At 43.9% G+C, this 22,210-nt stretch overlaps 1 protein-coding gene across 1 annotated transcript in view; it reads right to left on the bottom strand.

The window, feature by feature from the left end:
* ctnnd2a (catenin (cadherin-associated protein), delta 2a) overlaps window positions 1-22,210 on the bottom strand; it is a gene marked incomplete at both ends in the record, with an annotated part of 625,519 nt that overhangs the window by 241,830 nt on the left and 361,479 nt on the right. Inside the window, 2 exons of the mRNA XM_080752281.1 lie at window positions 13,104-13,283; window positions 14,955-15,081. Of these exons, the coding sequence (XP_080608407.1) occupies window positions 13,104-13,283; window positions 14,955-15,081 (307 nt within the window). The remainder of the gene's footprint in view (window positions 1-13,103; window positions 13,284-14,954; window positions 15,082-22,210) is intronic.

Genomic DNA, 22,210 nt, shown 5'->3' with positions numbered 1-22,210 from the left:
CACACACACGCACATGTGTGCATGCACGCACATACATAAGCATGCACGTATGCTCTCTCTCTCTGCATCTGAGCAGCGCGCGCACGCACGCACGCACACGCGCACACACACACACACACACACACACACACACACACACACACACACACACACACACACACACACACACACACACACACACACACACACACACACACACACACACACACACACACACACACACACACACACACACACACACACACACACACACACACACACGAGACATGAGAAAACATACTGTAAGTTTTGAACTGCCAACAGCTCTCCTTTAACTCATTCACTACCATTGACGAGATCTGATAGCCTGACACTCAGCCTGAATTGACATTTCGTTTCACTCCATTATTCAGTCTGAACGTGCTTTCATGCACCCACAGCAGTTTCTGGGATGGGCGTTGCCAAAGAGGCAGTCTTCTGCGATTGGTTCACTGGCTCCGTTCCAATGCCCTCCCTAAACCCTCAGGCCCTGAACCTTCACAAACCTAAGTGACGTCCCCTGGTAAGTCATCTCAAAGACAATAAAGTCAGAGACTTAACCTGGTTGCACACCGCTGCATTTCTTCGTTGCGTTTTGGAAATCTGAAATCCGCAAAAATGTTTTTCAAGCTAAGAAGAGAGAGAGGAGAGAGGAGAGAGAGCAAGGTACCCAGTGGCGACAGTTGCGAAAATCTGGTATTATTTGATGATGCACGTCACCACTTCTATGAAAGAAACACATAAGATACTAGATGTTATGGACCATATTGAGCTGGAATTGGACAAGCCTAGCTTCCAGGGAGAGCCAGCCCATGCTGTTGGAGATGTTCTGTACCCAGGTGCTCTCTGGTGGCAAGTCCAAAGTAAGTCTTACAAGTTTGTTTTTGGTCAGACCTCCATGCCAAGCACCACATATTGCATAGTCAAATAATACGAAGGCTAGCCGAGTCTAAAAAGGGACCTTCTCTTGCCAGAAATGTGAAGCTCGATGAATAACATTTTACTTCTACTCCACTAAATCTCAGAGGCAAATATTGTACGTTTTAATTCACTACTATTATTATTTGTCAGCTTTAGTAACTAGTTGCTTTGCTGATTTAAATTATTATCACAAAACATAAATTAACCACTTCAGCCCTTTATATATCTCAGCCATTTGAAAACAGATAATCTGGGTTCTTGTGAAAAATGCTTTTACTTTTGGTACTTTAAGTACTTTCCAAAACTTCTGCTCTTTGCAAACTTTGCATTTTGAATAGGGGAATTGTACTTGTAACAGAGCGTATCATTGCATAAAAAAGGGAAGAAGAAAAGGGGGGCGAGGGAAGATATCGATCAATAAGAAACAAACAAATTGTCTGCATATTTACACCTAGTACCTTTGGTGCAGTAAAGACATAAAGGTGCGTGAGCATAGCATCAGATCGCCGTTGTCATGGCCTCTACTGAATATACTGTTCTTTTCCACTGCTGTCTGCTTCTATCTCAATACCTTGTCCTTTACTCTCTCTCTTCCTCTATACATTTCTCTTGTTTCTCTGCATCTGTCTCTGCTGTTCATATAATGGACCAAACAACCCCCAGGATCACACCTCGACAACGTTTACAAATGTGTTAGCGTCACAACAGGGTGTTTTAACAACAAAAGAGTATGTATGCATATGAATACCATTGTCTGAACCTGTTAATAGAGTAGGTGATGTGCGGGCGAGGTAATTAAATTCACACACACACACACACACACACACACACACACACACACACACACACACACACACACACGCAGACACACACACGCAGACACACACACGCAGACACACACACACACACACACACACACACACACACACACACACACACACACACACACACACACACACACACACACACACACACACACACACACACACACACACACACACACACACACACACACATCCCGTAACAAGTTCCTTGCCTCTAATAGCAGCTAATTCATTTAGTGTTTCGTGTTAGCTTGTCTAGATCTAATTATTACTGAAAGAGAGCAAGTGCGGAGGCGTCCATTTAACCTCTGCGACAAACAGCACAGCACTTTAATGCCGTCTTTATTCAACAGTAATAATGGGTTATGCAATATTGACAAAGTCTGTTTATTTCCACTGTGAGTACTTTGAAAACGTTAAGGATATCCGCAATTACAAAACACCAGAGACAGCGCCACAGATCACGTTCAACCCAGAGTCAGCTCAAACAAAAGGTCAAACTCGTTCTCCTGCTATATACCACCAAAATGGGGAATGCCTTACTAAAGACCTTAAATGAGTGTAGATCCCTAACATCCTAATGACCCTGAAAAAAACTCTCGTAACTGGTAAAACAAACCTAGCCCAACCTTACCCTCCCCCTGACCCTTCTTTGTAAATATACATTTTTTGCACATTTTTGTTTTGTTTTTATACGACAATACTGCATAGTACTGTGTTCTATCCGTCTGTCATTCAATGTTATACATCCCATATCTTGAAATGGGATGTTCTGCATAATGAGTACAAAATGTGATTACTTTTTCCACCACTGCCCATATGTATAGCCCAAATGGGCATTAGTGAGGACCAACTATATGAAGATAAGGCTGTCACTACTATCTAAACAAACACTGACACTACACGGTGGTGTGTGCTTGTGCATGCATGTGTGCGTCCCTTCGTGTGTGCGCACTTGTGTGTGTCAGAGAGACATTTTAATAGGCTGTCAACTAAAGGTCAACAATGCCAAAGTGTTTTGCCCCACGTCGCTAAACAGCACAGTAGGTATAAGAGTGGCCATTTGGGAAATGGAACATTCTCTGTACAATAGGCTCTGGCCCTGTTCCAATGCCCTCCCTAAACCCTCAGGCCCTGAACCTTCACAAACCTAAGTGACGTCCCCTGGTAAGTCATCTCAAAGACAATAAAGTCAGAGACTTAACCTGGTTGCACACCGTTGCGTTTCTTCGTTGCGTTTTGGAAATCTGAAATACGCAAAAATGTTTTTCAAGCTAAGGAGAGAGAGAGGAGAGAGGAGAGAGAGCAAGGTACCCAGTGGCGACAGTTGCGAAAATCTGGTATTATTTGATGATGCACGTCACCACTTCTATGAAAGAAACACATAAGATACTAGATGTTATGGACCATATTGAGCTGGAATTGGACAAGCCTAGCTTCCAGGGAGAGCCAGCCCATGCTGTTAGAGATGTTCTGTACCCAGGTGCTCTTTGGTGGCAAGTCCAAAGTAAGTCTTACAAGTTTGTTTTTGGTCAGACCTCCATGCCAAGCACCACATATTGCATAGTCAAATAATACGAAGGCTAGCCAAGTCTAAAAAGGGACCTTCTCTTGCCAGAAATGTGTTCTACCATTCACCCTACACATGGTCTTGAGAGCCATTGATTCACCATTCACTCAGCCCGGAGTCTAGTTGACATCCTAGATAGCTGGTTGGGGTTTTATAGCCTGGTTTCCAGCCTGTTTGTGCTCCGTTCGGCGATTTGTTTTCTCTCTCCGCACTACAGTCTGGGGGGGATTCATTTGACTCGTATTTCGGGGACAAGTTGTGACGTAGCGAGGACGTTGCTGATTGGGTGTTGTTCCAACGAATCAGAGCAGGGTTAGGGTAGCTACGTCATCAGCCAGCCAATACAGACTGGTGTATTCGTCCCGCCCCGCACCACAGACCAATCGGAAGCCACGGTGGCTGGAAAGCCACGTGGTGTTGTTCCAACGAATCTGGGTAGCTGCGTTCTCAGCCAGCCAATACACACGCGAGGAGGGCTTTCCGTGCGGCTTTTGACCAAGGATACACGCTGGTGTGTTTGACAGACATCACCAAAGACCAATCGGAAGCCATGGATGTGTGGATCCCGCTTCTATGTCCCGCCTCCGCTTGGAGATAGGAGGCTTTCCAGACTGTGATGCGGAGAGACATTAAAAAATCGGGGAACGGAGCGAACAGGCTGGCTCCAGGCTAGGGGTTTTAGCGGACAAAGTCACTTTGGAGAAAGGAAAGGCACTGAATGAAAACCATTGAAATAGTCTTCATTGGTGACTGTCAACATGCGCACGCACACGCACACGCACACACACTAGTGGCGGGGGTAGTAGCCTAATTGTTGTATGTGACTCATTCATCAAGTAATCGTGAAGATCCATATCGCACTGCATCGACACATAATGTATTTGTGATTTATTTATCATGAACTCGACATAGAAAATTCCTTATTTCAAGGGACGATTGGCCACCCAACTGGCCCACATAGATATGTATTTATAACTAAACAACGACACAGAGCATCTCCAAGCATCTTAAGAATGAAGAGGGTCTGGAATGGACATGTTTGTCACAGCCACGGTCAACTGAATCGTGGAATCTAATCTATTCTGCTGCTTGAATGTCAAATCAATAGAGAGCTCCCTGGTGCCATCTGGGAGGTTCAAACATATCGTCATTGTCGGGTGGAAATCTCGTATGTCCAAAACCGTTTGTTTTGTATTTATCATGTTAGAAATGAATTAAAATAGTGAAAATAGCCGATCTACAAGCACACAACGCCTCGCGGGTGCGAGGCGTTGTGTGCTTGTAGATCGGCTATTTTCACTAGTCTTGTGCGACAGCCTTGTATGATGAAGCAGGGCTTTACTTTACGAAAAAACGGACACATTTGAAACTTGGAGATAGAAGGTTTCTGCCCGACAGTGACGATACATGAAGAAGCCAGGCATGCCTCTAAACAGGTCATTGAGGTCAAAAAACCACACAAGGAATGTAAATGGAATCCTGTAAATATACCTTTTTGCTGCTGCTACGCTACTGGAGCTTTTACCATTATGTATTGTATTGTATGGTTGTAATTACTGATGAATTGAGTACAACGGACAACCATAATGGAGACAAGGCCCCGTGGCTCTTTTTGTGCTGTCCTTTAACTAGGACTGTGAATGACGACAAGCAGTGACATTAAAGCGAGAGAGAAATCGGTTTACAAAAATAACATTTGAAACACTGTATCCTCCATACAAACAAAGCAATTACATGTAAACACTTTTGAAACACTGTACAGCACATACAAACAGAGAATAATTACCTTTAAACAAGTTTGAAAAACAGCTGCTAATGCTAATTATGCGCAACTTTGCAAAAGCTTATCCCAAGCTAATCTTTCCTGTGTGGATATATAGGCTAACTATTTTCGACAGCAAATGCACAATTTGTACGGTATGGTTTTGTAAGTTTGATTTGCCTCAGTTGTAATGTAACAGCTTTGTGTACACATCATTGATTGCATTTTACTGCTTTGACAAAGTAAACTTATATTTTCCTCTTAAAGCCAAAAAAGTCCTTTGAATTGAATACTACATGTAGTTAATGTTCTGTTTATGACAATAGTATAATATAGAGATGTCTGTTTGTTGTGAGAGTAGGAAGGTTTTTGGTTTCTCTTTGCTTAGGTTAGATATTTATTTAGGCTGTGAGTTTTGGTTTAAATGCATTCTTTCCTTTTGCACCACCAACCGTGTTTCCCCGTCTTTGTTTTGTTAGCATGTTTAAGCTACATGCACTTCGAAATAAAACACTCATTTAAATTCACTCATCCACCTGCTTCTGTTCAAATCTGTTCAAATATCATTGGGTATTCGTTATTGTACCTTATCCCCTAGAGTAGACCACCTATTATGGACGTAGGAGAGACAGAAACAGGAAGAATAAAGAGAATAACAAAGCAGACCACAGGGATGATTATAAGGGGACATTGTCACTTATCGTTGCTGTCAGGCAAAAAACGCCTATCTCCATGTTTATTTCTGTTTCGTTTTTCTTTTGTAAATGAATGCCCTACTTCAGGGTTCCCCAATAGGCGGCCCGCGGCCCATTTGCGGCCTGTGAGGGGCTACTGTCTGGCCCACACCAACCCCAGTAATAATGGTGGTATAAGAGCAGCAACAACACTAGTATATCGTCGTTGTCAGGTGGAAATCTCGTATCTCGAAATGTGTACGTTCTTTCGCAAATCATACAAGGCCGTCGCGGTGCGAGGCGTTGTGTGCTTGTAGATCGGCTGTTTTCACTAGTTTAAAACATTTTTAAAATGATAAATGCAAAACGAACGGTTTTGGACATACAAGATTTTCACCCGACAACAACGATATCTGAACTGTCGCTGGAGTAGCGGGAACGCCACCGTCGCCCCCTGCAATGTTGTGGCCCTCGGCTTGGTACCCTAGACATAATTCGGCCCTTGGGGAAAACTAATTGGGGAACCCTGCCCTACTTTGTCATACAAGAGTCACAAAAAGTAGCAAAAAAAGCCAATCTACAAGCTAACCACGCATTGCAACGTGTTATGAACTGGTAGATGGGCTAAATGTTTTCAGTTTTTTTTCTCTTTTTAAATATAATTCGTTGTGTTTGTGTGCAGGTATTAGCCTATAAATATTGAACCCCAATGAAGAATAATAATGAGAACTTGTGTCTACATAATAACTATATTGGATCCATTGGAACAATTCTTTTTCTCTTTTTTTCCTGAAAAGTAACGGTTTTGGACATACAAGGTTTCCTCCCCCAGCCATGTTATTATGTACCTCTCTAACTCCATTTATTTCTCCCTCTGTGTGTCTCTCCTGCTTTTTGTCTCCTTGCTGTTCATATCCCAGCGCTTCATTCTCTGTCTCTCACCTCCTCTTCCTCCCTCGCAAGGCCATTGTCTTGCCCACGGCACCGTTCGCCCGTCTCTCCAATAACTCTTTGTTATTTAGAGGCATTAGTGTTTTCAAATTCGTTCGCAACACCGAGTCCCCAGTAGACGGCCGGGCACCTTAATCCAATTGAAAGCACAAACATAGCTCTTGCCTTTGAAAACTCTAAAGTCTGGGAATTCCATTGTCTTCTTCCCCCCTCCTCCGGCTCCCAGTGATTTACCCAGCCTTGAGCCTCCAAACCTGGATACAGGCACGGCATGATCCGTATACACCATGCCTGGGCCTCAGGCAAGCCGCCACTGAGGGTTCAATTATGTAAAAGAAACTAAAACCAGAGTCATACTAACATGTATGATAATATCAGGTGCCGGAAATAGACAATCCACAAGCTGAGCTTGAAAGTTTGCCATTTTCAGCATGCAACGCCAATCGTAAGAAGGAGCACACACACACACACACTCACGCGCAGACACACACGCGCGGTTCCACGTCGGCAGTCCGACATATCGCTATTCCGACCACCTAAACCTAACCTTAACCTCAGTAAAACTAACGCGGGTGAGTGGCTAACCTGCCGACGCCGGTGAATGCTAAAATGGTGATCGGAATGCTGATGTGTCGGAATGGTGACCCCTCCCCCCCACACACACATCACATCAAAATAAGAATAAATAACTCCTATTCACAAGATTGACCGACCGATCAATGTATGCAACCAGTATACTATACACCCTATACCAGTAAGACTCCCTAAATCGGGAGATGAGCAACCGTCAGGTCGCATACACAAACTTTAGAAGGCAATGGTAGCCAATCAGGAGGGAATATGGGAAATGGGACAGATCCATGTTGATGACATGACTTTAGAGATAGAGTGTACGGCTTTGCGTGATTATAGGGCAAAATCTGTAGGAGCAGTGTCCAAAAATGTGTTTTAAAAAAATCAGCCAGGTGGTGGCGCTAGATGGGACAGATGCATTTTGATGACTTGACTGTAGAGATACTGTGTATACCGCTTTGCATGATTTTAGGGCCAAATCTGTAGCAGTAGTGTCCAAAAATGTTATGCAAGAATCAAGCCTCATGGTGGTGCTAGAAGAGGGCCATGTGGGAAATGAGGGGTGGAGGTTGTGGTTTGGCAGCCAAGGAGTGTGTGTGCAATCAATGTATGCAACCGCTATACACCCTATACAATACCCCGCTCTATGCGGAACAACACAGCACACAGACTCAGTGTCATTTTCGTATCCTGCCCTATGCCAAATCAAAAACTTGGAAAATGGTGGAAATGATGACACAAAGAAATGAGCAAACACAATTGAAACTGTAACACTATAACATGTACGCTGATAAATGGGTACCCTCTCCTGAATGGCGGAACATTTTCAACCTACCTGAACATTTATTTTCTGTTCATTAAAAAAGCTGGAGCGATGTGAAGACCCCTGTTAATTAACTCTATAGTACTGTCCAAATGTAGTGCTTCTCTTCTCTAATCTTTTGTTTTCAGCCAAAAAAGGTCACTTCCCTACCTTTCAGCAAAAGAACACACCAGGGGCGTCACAAGAGGGGGAAAAGTGAGACTGAGTTACTAGGGCCCAAAGGGAGGGGCCCTAATTATTTTATACTTTAGCTATTGAAAAATAGCAGTATATAAGTTCACGCCGCGCTGCGAGCTTGTAGATCTGCTATTTTTGAAAAGTTATGAAAATGTGTGCAGATCTTTGAATACATTTATTTTTTAAGCGAACATTTGTAACAAAAATGTTGCTTGCTTCTGGGGGTGTCCCTGAATTGCCTGGAACTAAATGTTTTGAGATGGGGGTCTGTGGCCAAATAATACAAATCATTTTGAGGGTCCTTCACATGAAAAGGTTTGAGCACCACTGACATAGAAACATAGGTCTTGCACATATTTTCAAGATTTTTCAAAAATGGCAGATCTACAAGCTCGCAGCGTGGCATTCGGTGCCGCGCTGCGAGCTTGTAGATCTGCTATTTTTCAATAGTTAAAGCACAAAATGTGAGTGAATCCTTGTACCCAGGGCCCAGAATTTGGTGTGACACCCCTGGAACGGCACATTCACAGTGCCGTCACGACAACACAGTATAATACACTGGGAACATGACGGTGTCAACAGTATGAACAACGCTATAATCTCTGTGAAGCAAGCTTTCACACACAAACACAAACCACTGTGTTTATGTGTGCTGAAGCAAATCATTGGATTAGCTTAGCTTCCGCTCGCATGGAATCACTGGTTGACAGCTAAAGAATGCCTCCTGTACAGCTGTGCTTCTCAGTGTTTTCTGGGATCAGGGCCCCCCACCTGAAAATTCATGGAAAGCGTCCGTGGCCCTACCCACCCGACCATGTGTTAAAGGACAAGATGTCCCTACTTATATTGATCCAAAATTAGGCAGAAATGCCCCTGTTGTCCAGTTTCCCCAGCTGCTCTCATAGTATAGAGTGGAGCCTGTAAGGCAAGCCTATCGCTTTTACACCATTTGTTGTGGTCAAAAGCGCATTTTCTTTTTCATGAATGTGTTACTAGGTGTCATTACAAACAAATCCATACCTTGGTTGTCCCACACGAGCCGCCACCCTCAGCTAACAGACACTGTGATTGGTCAGTACAGTACAGACACAGTACAGTACAGTCACTTTGATTGGAAGTTTGCCGAATGATCACCACAAAACATGATTCATGAGCTTGTGGTGGCTTGTGTTGGACAACCAAGGCATGGATGAGTTTGTAATGCCAACTAACACATTCATGAAAACAAAAAACACTTTTTACTGCAAGTGATAGGCTTATAGGCTCCACTCTATGCTGTGAGGGCTGCTGGGTTCTGCTGGGGAAACTGGACAACAGGGGCATTTCTGCCTAATAGACCCCATGGACAGTCTTTTTGGATCAATATAAGTAGGACAATGAGCCTAGATGTTATTTGGGGCAGAGTTGTCTCTTGCCAATAGGCAAATATAGTATTTTTTTACTATACTACAATAATATAGTTACTTTGATTGTTACAAAACACTACAACAAAACATAAATTGACTCGTATTTCCGAACGTCAGTTGTGACGTAGGCGACGTCATTGCCGACCGGATGTTGTTCCAACGAATCAGAGTAGGGTTAGGGTAGCTACGTCATCAGCCAGCCAATACACGCTGGTGTATTTGTCCCGCCCCGCACCACAGACCAATAAGAAGCCACGGTTGGATTCCCCTCGCTTTCTATGTCCCACCTCCCCTTGGAGATACGAGGCTTTCCAGACTGTGATGCGGAGAGACAAAACAAATCGCGGAACGGAACGGAGCGAGCAGGCTAGCACCCAGGCTACCTTTAACTTATACTGTATGTGAAACATGAGAAAGCCTCCAGTTGTACCACACTGCATGGCTGCTGGCGCGTTTGTTTGTAGATGGGAAGCGCAAGTTGACGAGGTCGCGTTCAATAATGGACCGCCGTGGTCTCATTATAAGGGATATTCACTCAACTTCAAATGCGCGCACGCACACGCACATCACGTGCATGTACGTTATTCTGCGGTGTGTGCGCGTGCACATGCACGTGCGTGCGTGAGTGTGTCCATGCCCTACCATTTGTCAGTGATGTGTTGCATTCATGCATATTCAGTCCATGTTAACCAGCTGAAACTGCCTACTTGAAAACGACTATATAATGTGTGTGTCTCATTCTTTCTGCCTTCCATTCGGCTGCTGGCTGCATCTCTCTCTGAATGAAAGGAATTATACATCACAAGCGTCCTGTGAAATATACATTTTATATATATAAATACATGGATGAATGAGAGGTGGATGAGCTGTGGTTCACGGAGAAGACAAGAGGACATCAGTGATCAGAAGCCCGGTGGGACTCTTAACGAGGGGGAGATGAATGACACACTGTGCACTCCTTTTGGGGGGGGGGGGGGGGGGTCACAAGTAGTGTGTAAGAGGAAACAACAGAGGCTGCCACAGGGGTGTTGCACCAAATTCTGGGCCCTGGGTACAAGGATTCACTGCGGGCCCCCCATGAATGTTCTTCGTGGTGGGGGGAAATGGGGTTTAACCCCATTTAGACTGGGAACGGATTATTACGCATTATTTTGTACTTTAACTATTGAAAAATAGCAGATCTACAAGCTGCGAGCTTGTAGATCTGCTATTTTTGAAAATGTGTGCAAAAAGTCTTTGAATATTTTTGACCCATTCTATAATTGTCTTCTAAATCCTTCTAAGGTTTTTGGATAAAAAACTATGTTTCTATGTCAGTGGTGCTCAAACTTTCATGTGAAGGACCCCCAAAATGATATGTATTTGGCCACGGACCCCCATCTCAAAATATTTAGTTCCAGGGACCCCCCCAGAAGCAAAATTTCAGTTACAAACGTTTGCTTAAAACATAGATTTGTACACATTTTCACCAAAATAGCAGACACAAGCTCACAGTGGTATAACTGCTATTTTTCAATAGTTAAAGTATAGAATAATTAAGGCCCCTCCACCTTGGGCCCTGGTAACTCAGACCCACTTTTCCCCCCCTTGTGACGCCCCTGGGCTGCCATGAGGATTTTAAAAAACAAGATTCGACTTCGGACCAGGGCATAGAATATGCGTGTGACATCATCGTACCCGGAAGTCATGCGGGAACGCCTACTGAGTGGCAAAAAACAGAGTCAGTAGGAGTGAGGAGGAGACAGGAGGAGTTTCCCAACGAGCGCTTCCAAACTCCAATGCTTCATGCTGCTTTATGTTTTGCGATTAGTGGCATATGATGCATACGCTCTACCAGTGTTCTCAACCTGTGGGTTGACCACAGCGGGGGTCCCCAGAGGATTAACTTAACGTGCAACATTGTTTTCTCACTCAAGCAAACCAACATAAAGTTTAAGTGTATAGAGAGTATCTGCACATTTCTAAAGTGACAATTTAAGGACTTTTTAATACCTCTAAATGCTCACAACACCTCGCAACGCTATTTTCACAATAGAACCGTGTTATACAAAATGTAATGCTTCAACTCTTAGGGCCCTATTATGATCCAGGTCTTATGCCTTATGCCTTAACTTCTTTCCTTTTTTTTTCACTATTTTGAAAAGCATTTTTGAATACTTCAAATGCTGATCTACATCTGCACGTTGTGAACTAGCAGATCAGCTATTTGAAATATTTAAAAGACAAAAATAAAATAGTAAAAAAAGGCAAAGAAGTTAAGGCATAAGGCATAAGACCTGGATCATAATAGGGCCCTTAGTGCTTGTCAGCGTGGGGGGGTCCCCAGTTAAAATATCAGGTCACAGCCTGAAAAGGTTGAGAACCACTGCTCTATAGCACATTTATGAATACTATGAGTCCAAAATGACACACGCTGCCCATTGGCAAATCTTTGTCATGCGTGTCATAACAGCCCACCAGCTATATGCACAAGCTAGTAGTTTTAAAAAGTAGTTGTGTGTGCGCGGATAAAACTGTATCGATAGGGAGGGGGAGGTCAGTTGCTAGAGGCAACACAGCCAGTTAAGGTACAGACAGATACTGAGCAACAGAAGCACTGTAAGGTGGCAATACAAACATAACCAGCAGTGTGAGGAAGAATAAGGTCACCAAAAGCACCATCAATATTGAACAACAGTTTACAATAAGACACCTGTACAATAGCCCTTAGGCTGCACTCAGATTGGAACGCACAAGTTGAGTGAGAGTTGTGTGGGGGAGGCGGGGGGCAGAGACAGCACAATGCATTGCGGATGGAAGTCGAGTGGTTTGAAGTCTAGTGCGAGTCGTGAGCAAGTTGGACGCAACCACACAACACCACACGACTCGCACTCGACTTCAAACCACTCGACTTCCATCTGGAATGCATTGTGCTGTGTCTGCCCCCTGCCTCCCCCCCACGAAACGCACTCGTTTTTGTGCCTTTAGGTCTGTAGCCGGCCTTACAATGAGCCCGAAGCCATGCACAACAAACACACACAGTCCTAGTGTCACTACAGAATCACGTCCAAATTGTGGACAAATACATAAACAAACTGCACACAATACACCCAATAGCCTATTACACGACTATAATAAACTGTATACACGCAGTGTACCCAATAGCCTATTACAGAACAATGACAAACACTCAATCCATACGGTGTCCCGACCACAAGCAAGTAAATGCAATCACTGTGACATTATAACATGAAAGAAAAGATACACACACACACAAAAACACACACACACACACACACACACACACACACACACACACACACACACACACACACACACACACACACACTTACACACACACACACACACACACACACACACACACACACACACACACACACACACACACACACACACACACTTACCTGGGGTCTTTCTGGATGGAATCTATGGAAGGAGATCGCTGCAGGCTCCCTTCAGGCGGCAGGGCGGGGCCTGACTTGCTGTAAGGCGACTCCACCACCGAGGGGCAGTATTGCAGCGTGCGGTACGGGTCTGCCACGTAGGGGTCCGAGCCAAACACGTCCCCGCCGCCCCCGCCACCACTGGGGAGTGGAACAGAGTTTTTAGGGTTTTTTAGGAGCATGTCACACATTTTCGACCCTGAAGCGTCAGCGTTAGTGTATGCAGGACACGGGAGTTGTCCCGCCCAGCTGTAGTCAGCTGTCAGTCAGCTCTGTTCTCATTCGTTATTCTCATATCTGCTGGTCACATGACTGTTATACTCCAATCAAAGCTCTCAATCAGTAGGGAAGGCTCCTTTAAATACAGCTTGCTTTCTCTACATATGCTTCGTTCCGAAGCTTCGGAATCATTCGCTGCTAGCTGCCCCCTCCACCCCAGCCTCCACCTTTGCACGATCAGTCTGGCTAAGCTCAAATACTTGTGATTGTCTGATTAAGTTACATGTCAATGTATTGCTATTGTTCTCTATTGTATCCCTATGGGGGGGTATTGCTTAGCGTTCCCTGGTTTTGCTTAGCATGCTCAGAAAGTTTGCACAAAATTCAGGTAACATTTCCGAACGCAGAGCCCATTAATGCCAAGATTAACTGTATTCCATTTACACAATAAATGGTTAAATCTACATGAGTGTTCCTGACTAAACTTTCATTTAATTGGTCCTCACTAAAGCCCATTACCCACTTTTCCATCTAATCGCTCTGTGTCTCATTGGTGGGCTGTGGACAGTTCTGAAACCAATGACATCATTCATGGGGGATAACAAGCTAATAGTAGTCTTTGTCAAAAATCTTCAAAAATTGTAGCTGGTCTGCGATTTCTGTTATTTATGACATTGCTAAATCTTTCCCCTGATCATATTACTATAAAATACACAACTAAAATTGTGCTTTAGAGGGATATTCCACTTTTAAAAAAACTTTGTCATTTTATTGTCTAATCAGGCTTTTATGAACACCCTGAACAGTTTTTAATTTGCTTGATTCAATATTTAGATATTGTAACTTCAAACTTCATTTTAACCATTGGTATTTCATTTTTTCCATTTTCCCAAATAATTATTACAAATAAATAAAAAAAGTTATTGCCTGCTCACGTATTAGGAGGGTATTATGAGTCTCCAGACAAAATAATGGGTGTTTTTAATGAATCTATCATGGTTAAAATGGAGTTTGAAGTTACAATGGGTGTGTATGCGGAGAGAAGCCCTTCCACTGTTTCCCTGTTGAAAGTGGAATATCCCTTTAAAAACAAACTACTAAACTAGTGGCAAATCCACTTTAGAACCACATTTTACATCCCAGGCTACCGGTAAACTGAAACTTTAAACGAAAAGACAAAAGGAAATACAAATAAAAACTAATGCAGGGGTCTTCAACAGGGGGTCCGGGACCCCTAGGAGGTCCTCAGAGTTACTGCAGGGGTGCCTCCAATTCTTTGTGTGATAGGATATTAACAATTGAACCCTCACATCCCTATACTCTGAGGAGAGGTAGGTGAAAAAGGTGAAAAAGAGCAGAACAAATACAGAGTGAAAGGTCAAGTTTACTAAGTATCGACAATTTATGATTTTAAGTGGTTATAGGTGTCAAACAAGTCTATGAATCTATCAATGAAATCGATGAGAATCTCCATCACACGTTTATACAATATGTAGAGGGGGTCCCTGCTTCATCTCTCTCTCTGCTAAGGGGTCCTTGGCCTGAAAACGTTGAAGACCCCTGCACTCATGAAAGAAGAAGAGCTGTAATGACCTTGTGGTGTAGCCCGGGCCCACCGTGGCGTAGCTGTTGCCTCCTCCTCGGATGTAGTTGCCCGTGGCGGCGCCATGGCTGCCCGTGCGCTGCAAAGGGGCCGAGTCAACACCGGGGGAGGAGGGGGCTAGAGGGAGAGAGGAGGAGGGACAGGGGACATGGTTTAGGAGCTGGTCATAGACCCAATGTCTGAGGTCTACTGGAGAGGAGAGGAGAGGAGAGGAGAGGAGAGGAGAGGAGAGGAGAGGCAGATGAGAGAATTGTGTAATATTAGCCAAGATCGAAAAAGGACACAAAATACTGTTGCATAAAGTGCATTTCTTTTTTTATAGCACAGGAAATTTAAACTGAAAGCCACTACAATACACAATTTCAACTGTCAAAAACTTAAAGGCATGAAATCTAGCCTTTTTCTGGTCACGACAGGTGACCATTTGACAGACAATACTGGCAGACACTGCACCTAAACTGAAAGACCCAAGAACTCAAACAAACACAGAAAAACTGTGAAACAGTTGACAAGACTTTACCAACACTAAATACGATATATAACACATCACAGTCTCACAGTATATACTTCTCAAACATCACCTCCAACTTACGACAACAAAACAACAATGAACCAGCACAGGAGGGCTCAACACTCAGGCAGTCTTTAGGGTTTCTAGAGCTTGATTGCCAACTCGGCACAGCTGGCACCCGCAGGTAAGTCCACTCTAGGCAATCAGGGCAAGTGGGTAGAGAGCAGTGATGGAAGAAGTAGCAACTTTACTAATGTTTTAAATTACTGTAAAAGTAGCAATACCACAGTGTAGAAACACTGTAGAAATGTACTGTTACAAGTAAATGTCATGTATTCAAAATGTACTTGAGTAAAAGTGAAGGAAAAAAGTATTACTCCCATCACTGGTAAATGCCCGTTATATATAGCCCCATGCAGCCATGACCAGGACAAAAGTAACACAGCTCTGGAGCTGCATTGTGATCTGGCAACCAGCGGGGGCGCTGTTTGTCCCGTTGCACCGCAGTAATATATTGTCAAGGTGTTGAGTCTGGTGGCCTCCTTTCAGAGGCTGTAAAAACATTGAGACATGGGGTCTGATCCAACATGCACACCGTACAGCCACACGCACACGCACACGCGCACACACACACACACACACACACACACACACACACACACACACACACACACACACACACACACACACACACACACACACACACACACACACACACACACCTGCAGGGTGTGTGATAAATCAGGTGGTGTGTGTGGATCAATACAGCCATTAGAAGACTGGAACTTTAACACAGGCCAGTGAGCAGCTCCTTACAACCAGCATTAGCTACTAAAACTGAAAACTAAAAACTCCAAAGCTCGCACAAAGAGTAACTCACAGGCTTAGGTGCAAATATCGCAGCTCAAATAATTTATTTGTACTTTGCTTGGAAATGTAGGGATAAATCTGTGGAGAACCGTTTTCTATGGCCGGCAGTGGACAATGTACTCCAGCACTTGAGTCAATAGATACTCCAGGTCAAATATTAAGTGAAAGTTGCTCAGGCAAATTGTTGAGCTTGGGCCAGCGCATTTAGAACTTTAAAAAGCAAATAATAAAAGCTTAAAATCAATTATACATTTGACAGGGATGCCAATGGAGTAAGGCCAAAACTGGAGTGATGTAGTCACCATGCCAGTGAGGCTGCCATTTTCTTTTACAGAGGGCGCTAGAGAGTTTTTCTCTGTGTGCTGCTTCAAAAACATCTTTTCACTTCCTCCCAAGTCTAAGAACAAGAGATCCCAAGTAAGGAAGTGACAGGGAATTGTCTGTTGCCAGATATTGCAAAAGAAACAAGCGGCCAGGTCTATAAATAATAAGCCCAATAGAATTAACTAGGTTCAGTTTTACTGCTTTACATTTACATTTGAAAATAGCAGATCAGCAAGCTCACAATGTGTCACATTGCGACACATTGTGAGCTTGTATATTTGCTATTTAAAAATGTTGAGGGAAAAAAAACTAAAATATTTGAATATTTTTGAAACATTTTAACAACACAAATCTGTGTGGCGGTCCCTGGCAACACATATTTTCAGATGGGAGTCTGCGACTGTTGACAAATATGTTAATCTGGGGTCCTTGATATGAAAAGATTTGGGAACCACTGGTTTAAAAAATCTTAGAAAGTAAGCCCAATAAACAACTACACAAATTGCTTATTATAAGCAGACATGGCAACACCGGTTCATTCAGAGCCCAGAGCGCCTCTATTGACACTTTAATGCAAGGACACAGGAAACCAAATGATGTTTTTTATTTTCTTTCAGGATATGAACAGGAAGCCGGGGGCGGGGCCAGGAATATGGTGAATAGCTGCAGATGATGACTGGTCAGTGCTGGAGAATGAAGCTGGGTTCAAACCTGGATGGTTCGAGCGGCGCGATTACATAATGCAAAGACGAGACGACGCGCGACCGAGTGCGGCGCGAACGATCCGAAAGGGGCGGCGCGAAAGGCACCAACGGTTGCCTCGTATCTTCGCCCCATCACTTGGAAAAATCGAACTGAAGCGACCTTCACTTCCCCCCCGCTCCACCCATCGCGTCCTGACAGCCAATCAGCGTTGATGTTGTCCGGAGACACGGACAAGATTTTGGTGTTTGGTGTTGGGACTCCCTTTTTTCCGTGTGTTTAGCCGTGATTCCAAGGGGACATGATTTTTTACCAACGCGGACCTGCGCGACCAAAGTGAAGCGAAGTAAAGCCCTGCTTCATCATAGAAGACTGTCGCACAAAACTAGTGAAAATAGCAGATCTACAAGCAGTAGATTAGATTAGTAGTTCATTTTTAAAATGATAAATACAAAACGAACGGTTTTGGATGTACAAGGTTTTCAACCGACAACGACGATATGCAGTAATCAAGACGAGATGGCTTTTTAACATGGTTAGCATGCAGTGTTAAGCATGCCAGCGTATCACATGGAGACAGCTGCCGTTGTCTTCGCCCACCGTGTGGATGTCTTATCAGTTATCAGATATAGATATATCTACAGTACTCCAAGGCAGAACACCAGGCAGAGTTGTTGATTCTCAACGGGAAAGGAAGAAATGAATCAAGTCGAACACCGACGGTATACTTTGCAATACAAACCCCACAATCACAATCCATCAGTTCTAGGCAACACAGAAGGGGGGGGGGGGGGTATTTTCTTATTTCCACATAACAACTTAAAGCAGGGGTCTTCAACAGGGGCTCTGGGACCCCTATAGTTACTCCTTATAGTTACTACAGGGGGGCCGCCAAATCTTTGCGTGATAGGATAAAGCAAAAATAGCAGATCTACAAGCTCTCAACGCCTCGCAGCGCGAGTCGTTGAGAGCTTGTAGATCGGCTATTTTCGGCAAATAGGCTTGGTGTAGAGCAGACCAAGCATGGAGTGAAAGGTCATGGTTACAAAGTATCGGCGATTTAAGTAGTTAAATGTCTGACAATACACATTAACATGAATCCAACATACTGTAGACTGATGAGACAGTGCTGTCAAACAAGTCTATGAATCTATCTATGAAATCCATGAAAATCTGCATCACACATATATACAATATGTAGAGGTGGTCCCTGCTTCATCTCTTTCTCAGCTGAGGGGTCCTTGGCCAGAAAAAGTTGAAGACCCTGACTTAAAGGTATACCAGTAAGATCTCCACAAATAGGCCAAAAGTTTGTTTTACCAATTATCAAGACATACGGGCAGTTGACAGTTTGCCATGGTTACTCATTGAAGTTGAATCTCCATATTTGGAGATAACCTACGCATCACACTAAGTCTGACCTCACCAGCCCATATTTGGGCATGAGCAACTTATGTCTCCATATATGGAGATATGATGACATCACACAGTCCTCAGCCGATGATGTGGCGTGATGTCATACAATACACAAACGAGCCCTACAGTATAAAGGGGCAATTCTTGCCAGGAAAGAAGCATTTCTTCGACTCAGACCTTATCGCCAGGGTTGGCTTATAGCAGCTGTCGGTAGGACCATATATGGATTCTGTTAGTGTGGATCTCCTAACAGGGCATCATCTGGGATACAATCCCTTTTATGCCCATATATGGAGATCCCTAACAGAATCCCTTTCATGCCCATATATGGAGATCCCTAACAGAATCCCTTTTATGCCCATATATGGAGATCCCTAACAGCATCCCTTTTATGCCCATATATGGAGATCACTAACAGCTAACAGAATCCCTTTTATGCCCATATATGGAGATCCCTAACAGAATCCCTTTTATGCCCATATATGGAGATCCCTAACAGAATCCCTTTTATGCCCATATATGGAGATCCCTAACAGAATCCCTTTTATGACCATATATGGAGATCCCTAACAGAATCCCTTTTATGCCCATATATGGAGATCCCTAACAGAATCCCTTGTATGCCCATATATGGAGATCCCTAACAGAATCCCTTTTATGCCCATATATTATGGAGAAATCCCTGCTCTGAGTATCTGACATCAGTGTGATGTCACCTGTTTATGCCCATATATGGAGATCCCTGCTCTGCGTATCTGGTTGCTATGGTAAACAGTTGGTTGCTAGGGTAAAAAAACATGGTTGCTATGGTAAACAGTTGGTTGCTAGGGTAAACAGTTGGTTGCTAGGGTAAAACCATGGTTGCTAAGGTGGTTGCTAACGTACACTAACAGACCAGCAACAACAGACTGTTGCCACAGCAACGTACACAAAGGTTTGTGTACACATGTGGTGTGATGTCATACTGATGCGGAGATATGAGCAGGGCAAAGGTGTGACGTGTGACGGACGGACGGACGGCCGGTGGAGGTTTTCATAGTAAACTGCTCCCTGACGGTCGCAATTAATGACATAGCTCAATGTTGAAAATGGGTGGTTCTCCCCTTTAAAGGAGTAGTTCACCCCCAAAATGTATTTTTTTCTATCGATTACTCGCCCAATGGAGATTTGAGTTCAATAATATTTTTTAGTTTTTGTCGCATTCCTAAGCCAATAATTTGATAATAAAAAATGTACCCCCATTGATTCTGGATGGAGGCCCAAATGCATTTGGGTCTCCATCCGGAATCAATTAGCCCTATTCACGGCCCGCCCAATGCTTTGTGCCTTTTACTATCTTGTGTTCTTGATCATGCTAGCCATACTTTACTATTCGTGAATTGCATTAAATTTGCGATTTCTGTGTTAACTCTATGGGCTTTTAGCCGGGTTTTACCCTTCAAAACGTGACTTCAGCACCAGGAAGTTGCTGAGTGGGCGGGCCGTGAATAGGGCTTATTGGCCTACAAAGAGTCTCCTCAAATGATTTGCTTAGGAATGGGACAAAAACTAAATAATTATATTGAACTCAAGTCTGCATGGGGCGACCGTTGCACTTGATGTTTGCCGTGACAGGTAATCATTTCGCAGCACCGCTGAGTACACGTGAACACTGAAGGGAGCGGACGGAAATGTTTCGGACAGGGTCTTTGTCTGATTCAGTCCATTAGTGGTTGGGTCAGACCACCTTCGCGTTAAATAATGTGGCCCTGTGGTCCCATTTAACACTCCAAAGTCGCCGGCTGTGATAAAAGGTGACAAAAGGACTGGTGACGTTTGTCACCATGTTGTGTATTTGCCGCGGAAACCTTGTATGTCCAAAACGGTTACTCCACACAAAATGGGAAAACGGAAACTGTGTTCCCGAATGGATGATTTTAAATAGCAAGGATAGCCGATCTACAAGCTCACAATGCAGCGCATGTGTTTTTGTGTGACAGTTAGTATGATAAAGTAAGACATAAATTCACAAAAGCAAAACCATAATAAAGATATGGAGATATGAGGTTTCTGCCCGACAGTGACATTATTGCGACCGAAGGTCGCATATACTCTGAAGAATCGTGTCGCTTGAGTGTCCTTCCTTCCTTCCTTCCTTCCTTCCGTATCCTCGTGACCGTCCTTCCGTATCCTCTGTGATGTCAGTGTGATGTCAGCGAGTTGTGACATCACTTCCTGTACAGGGCGGCTACACGAAATGTGGATAACACTATATATGGAGATAGTCCAGTCCATCATGTCATATGGGACTACCGTCATAGAAAGTAGCCATTGTTAGGCCGGAGTCATTGGCTGTCTAAACATGGAGATGTGGATAACACTATATATGGAGATAGTCTAGTCCAATATGTCATATGGGACTACCGTCATAGACAGTAGCCATTGTTAATCCGGAGTCAATGGCTGACTGTCTGTACAGGAAGTGATGTCACATGACATACTTTTTATGCCCATATATGAGTCCTAACATGGAGATGTGGATAACACTATATATGGAGATATGGAACTACCGTCATAGACACAGCCATTGACTCCGGCCTAACAATGGCTACCGTCTATGACGGTAGTCCCATTATGACATGATGGACTGGACTATCTCCATATATAGTGTTCTCCACATTTCCATGTTTAGGCCCCATCGCTCACACCCTCGATGGGGTTGGCGATAGGGCCTTTCTGTGTGGAGTTTGCATGTTTCCCCGTGTCTCCTAGGGTTGATACCCTCACAAAAACATGAACAAACTCCCCCCAGAATGATAACAACTAGAATCGTCAGAGAAACACTGTGGTTGGCCAGATAGTCAAGAATTGGCGCGACCTCGCCCTTTAGGGCGAGGTCGCATGTCACCCTGAGGTGTCTTACTAGTACACACACACACACACACACACACACACACACACACACACACACACACATAAGGTGTGCAGGCTGGCCATCTTATCATTTCAACACACTAGTTCTTTTACAAGTCTCGAGTGGTGGCATTTACTTGACCTTCACACATTGTTAATGCATCTCAACACATGGACGCACACATGCAGGCTCGCACGCACGCACACACACACACACACACACACACACACACACACACACACACACACACACACACACACACACACACACACACACACACACACACACACACGCACACACACACACACCCCGTTTAGAGACACTCTCTCTCTCTCTCTCTCTCTCTCTCTCTCTCTCTCTCTCTCTCTCTCTCTCTCTCTCCCTCTCTCTCTCTAGATGGAATCAGTACCAAACGTGGAAAGTACTCCTTGTGCAGAATGTCCCATATCATATGTATACAAATCTTTTGAAAATAGCAGATCTACAAGCGTCTGTGTTGCGACGCTTGTAGATTGTGAGTTTGTAGATGC

The sequence above is a fragment of the Nannobrachium achirus genome (genome assembly GCF_963921795.1).
Source record: "Nannobrachium achirus genome assembly, chromosome: 21".
Taxonomy (NCBI): Eukaryota; Metazoa; Chordata; class Actinopteri; order Myctophiformes; family Myctophidae; genus Nannobrachium; species Nannobrachium achirus.
The sequence above is the reverse complement of the archived record's forward strand: the minus strand, read 5'-3'. Positions and strand labels throughout refer to the sequence as shown.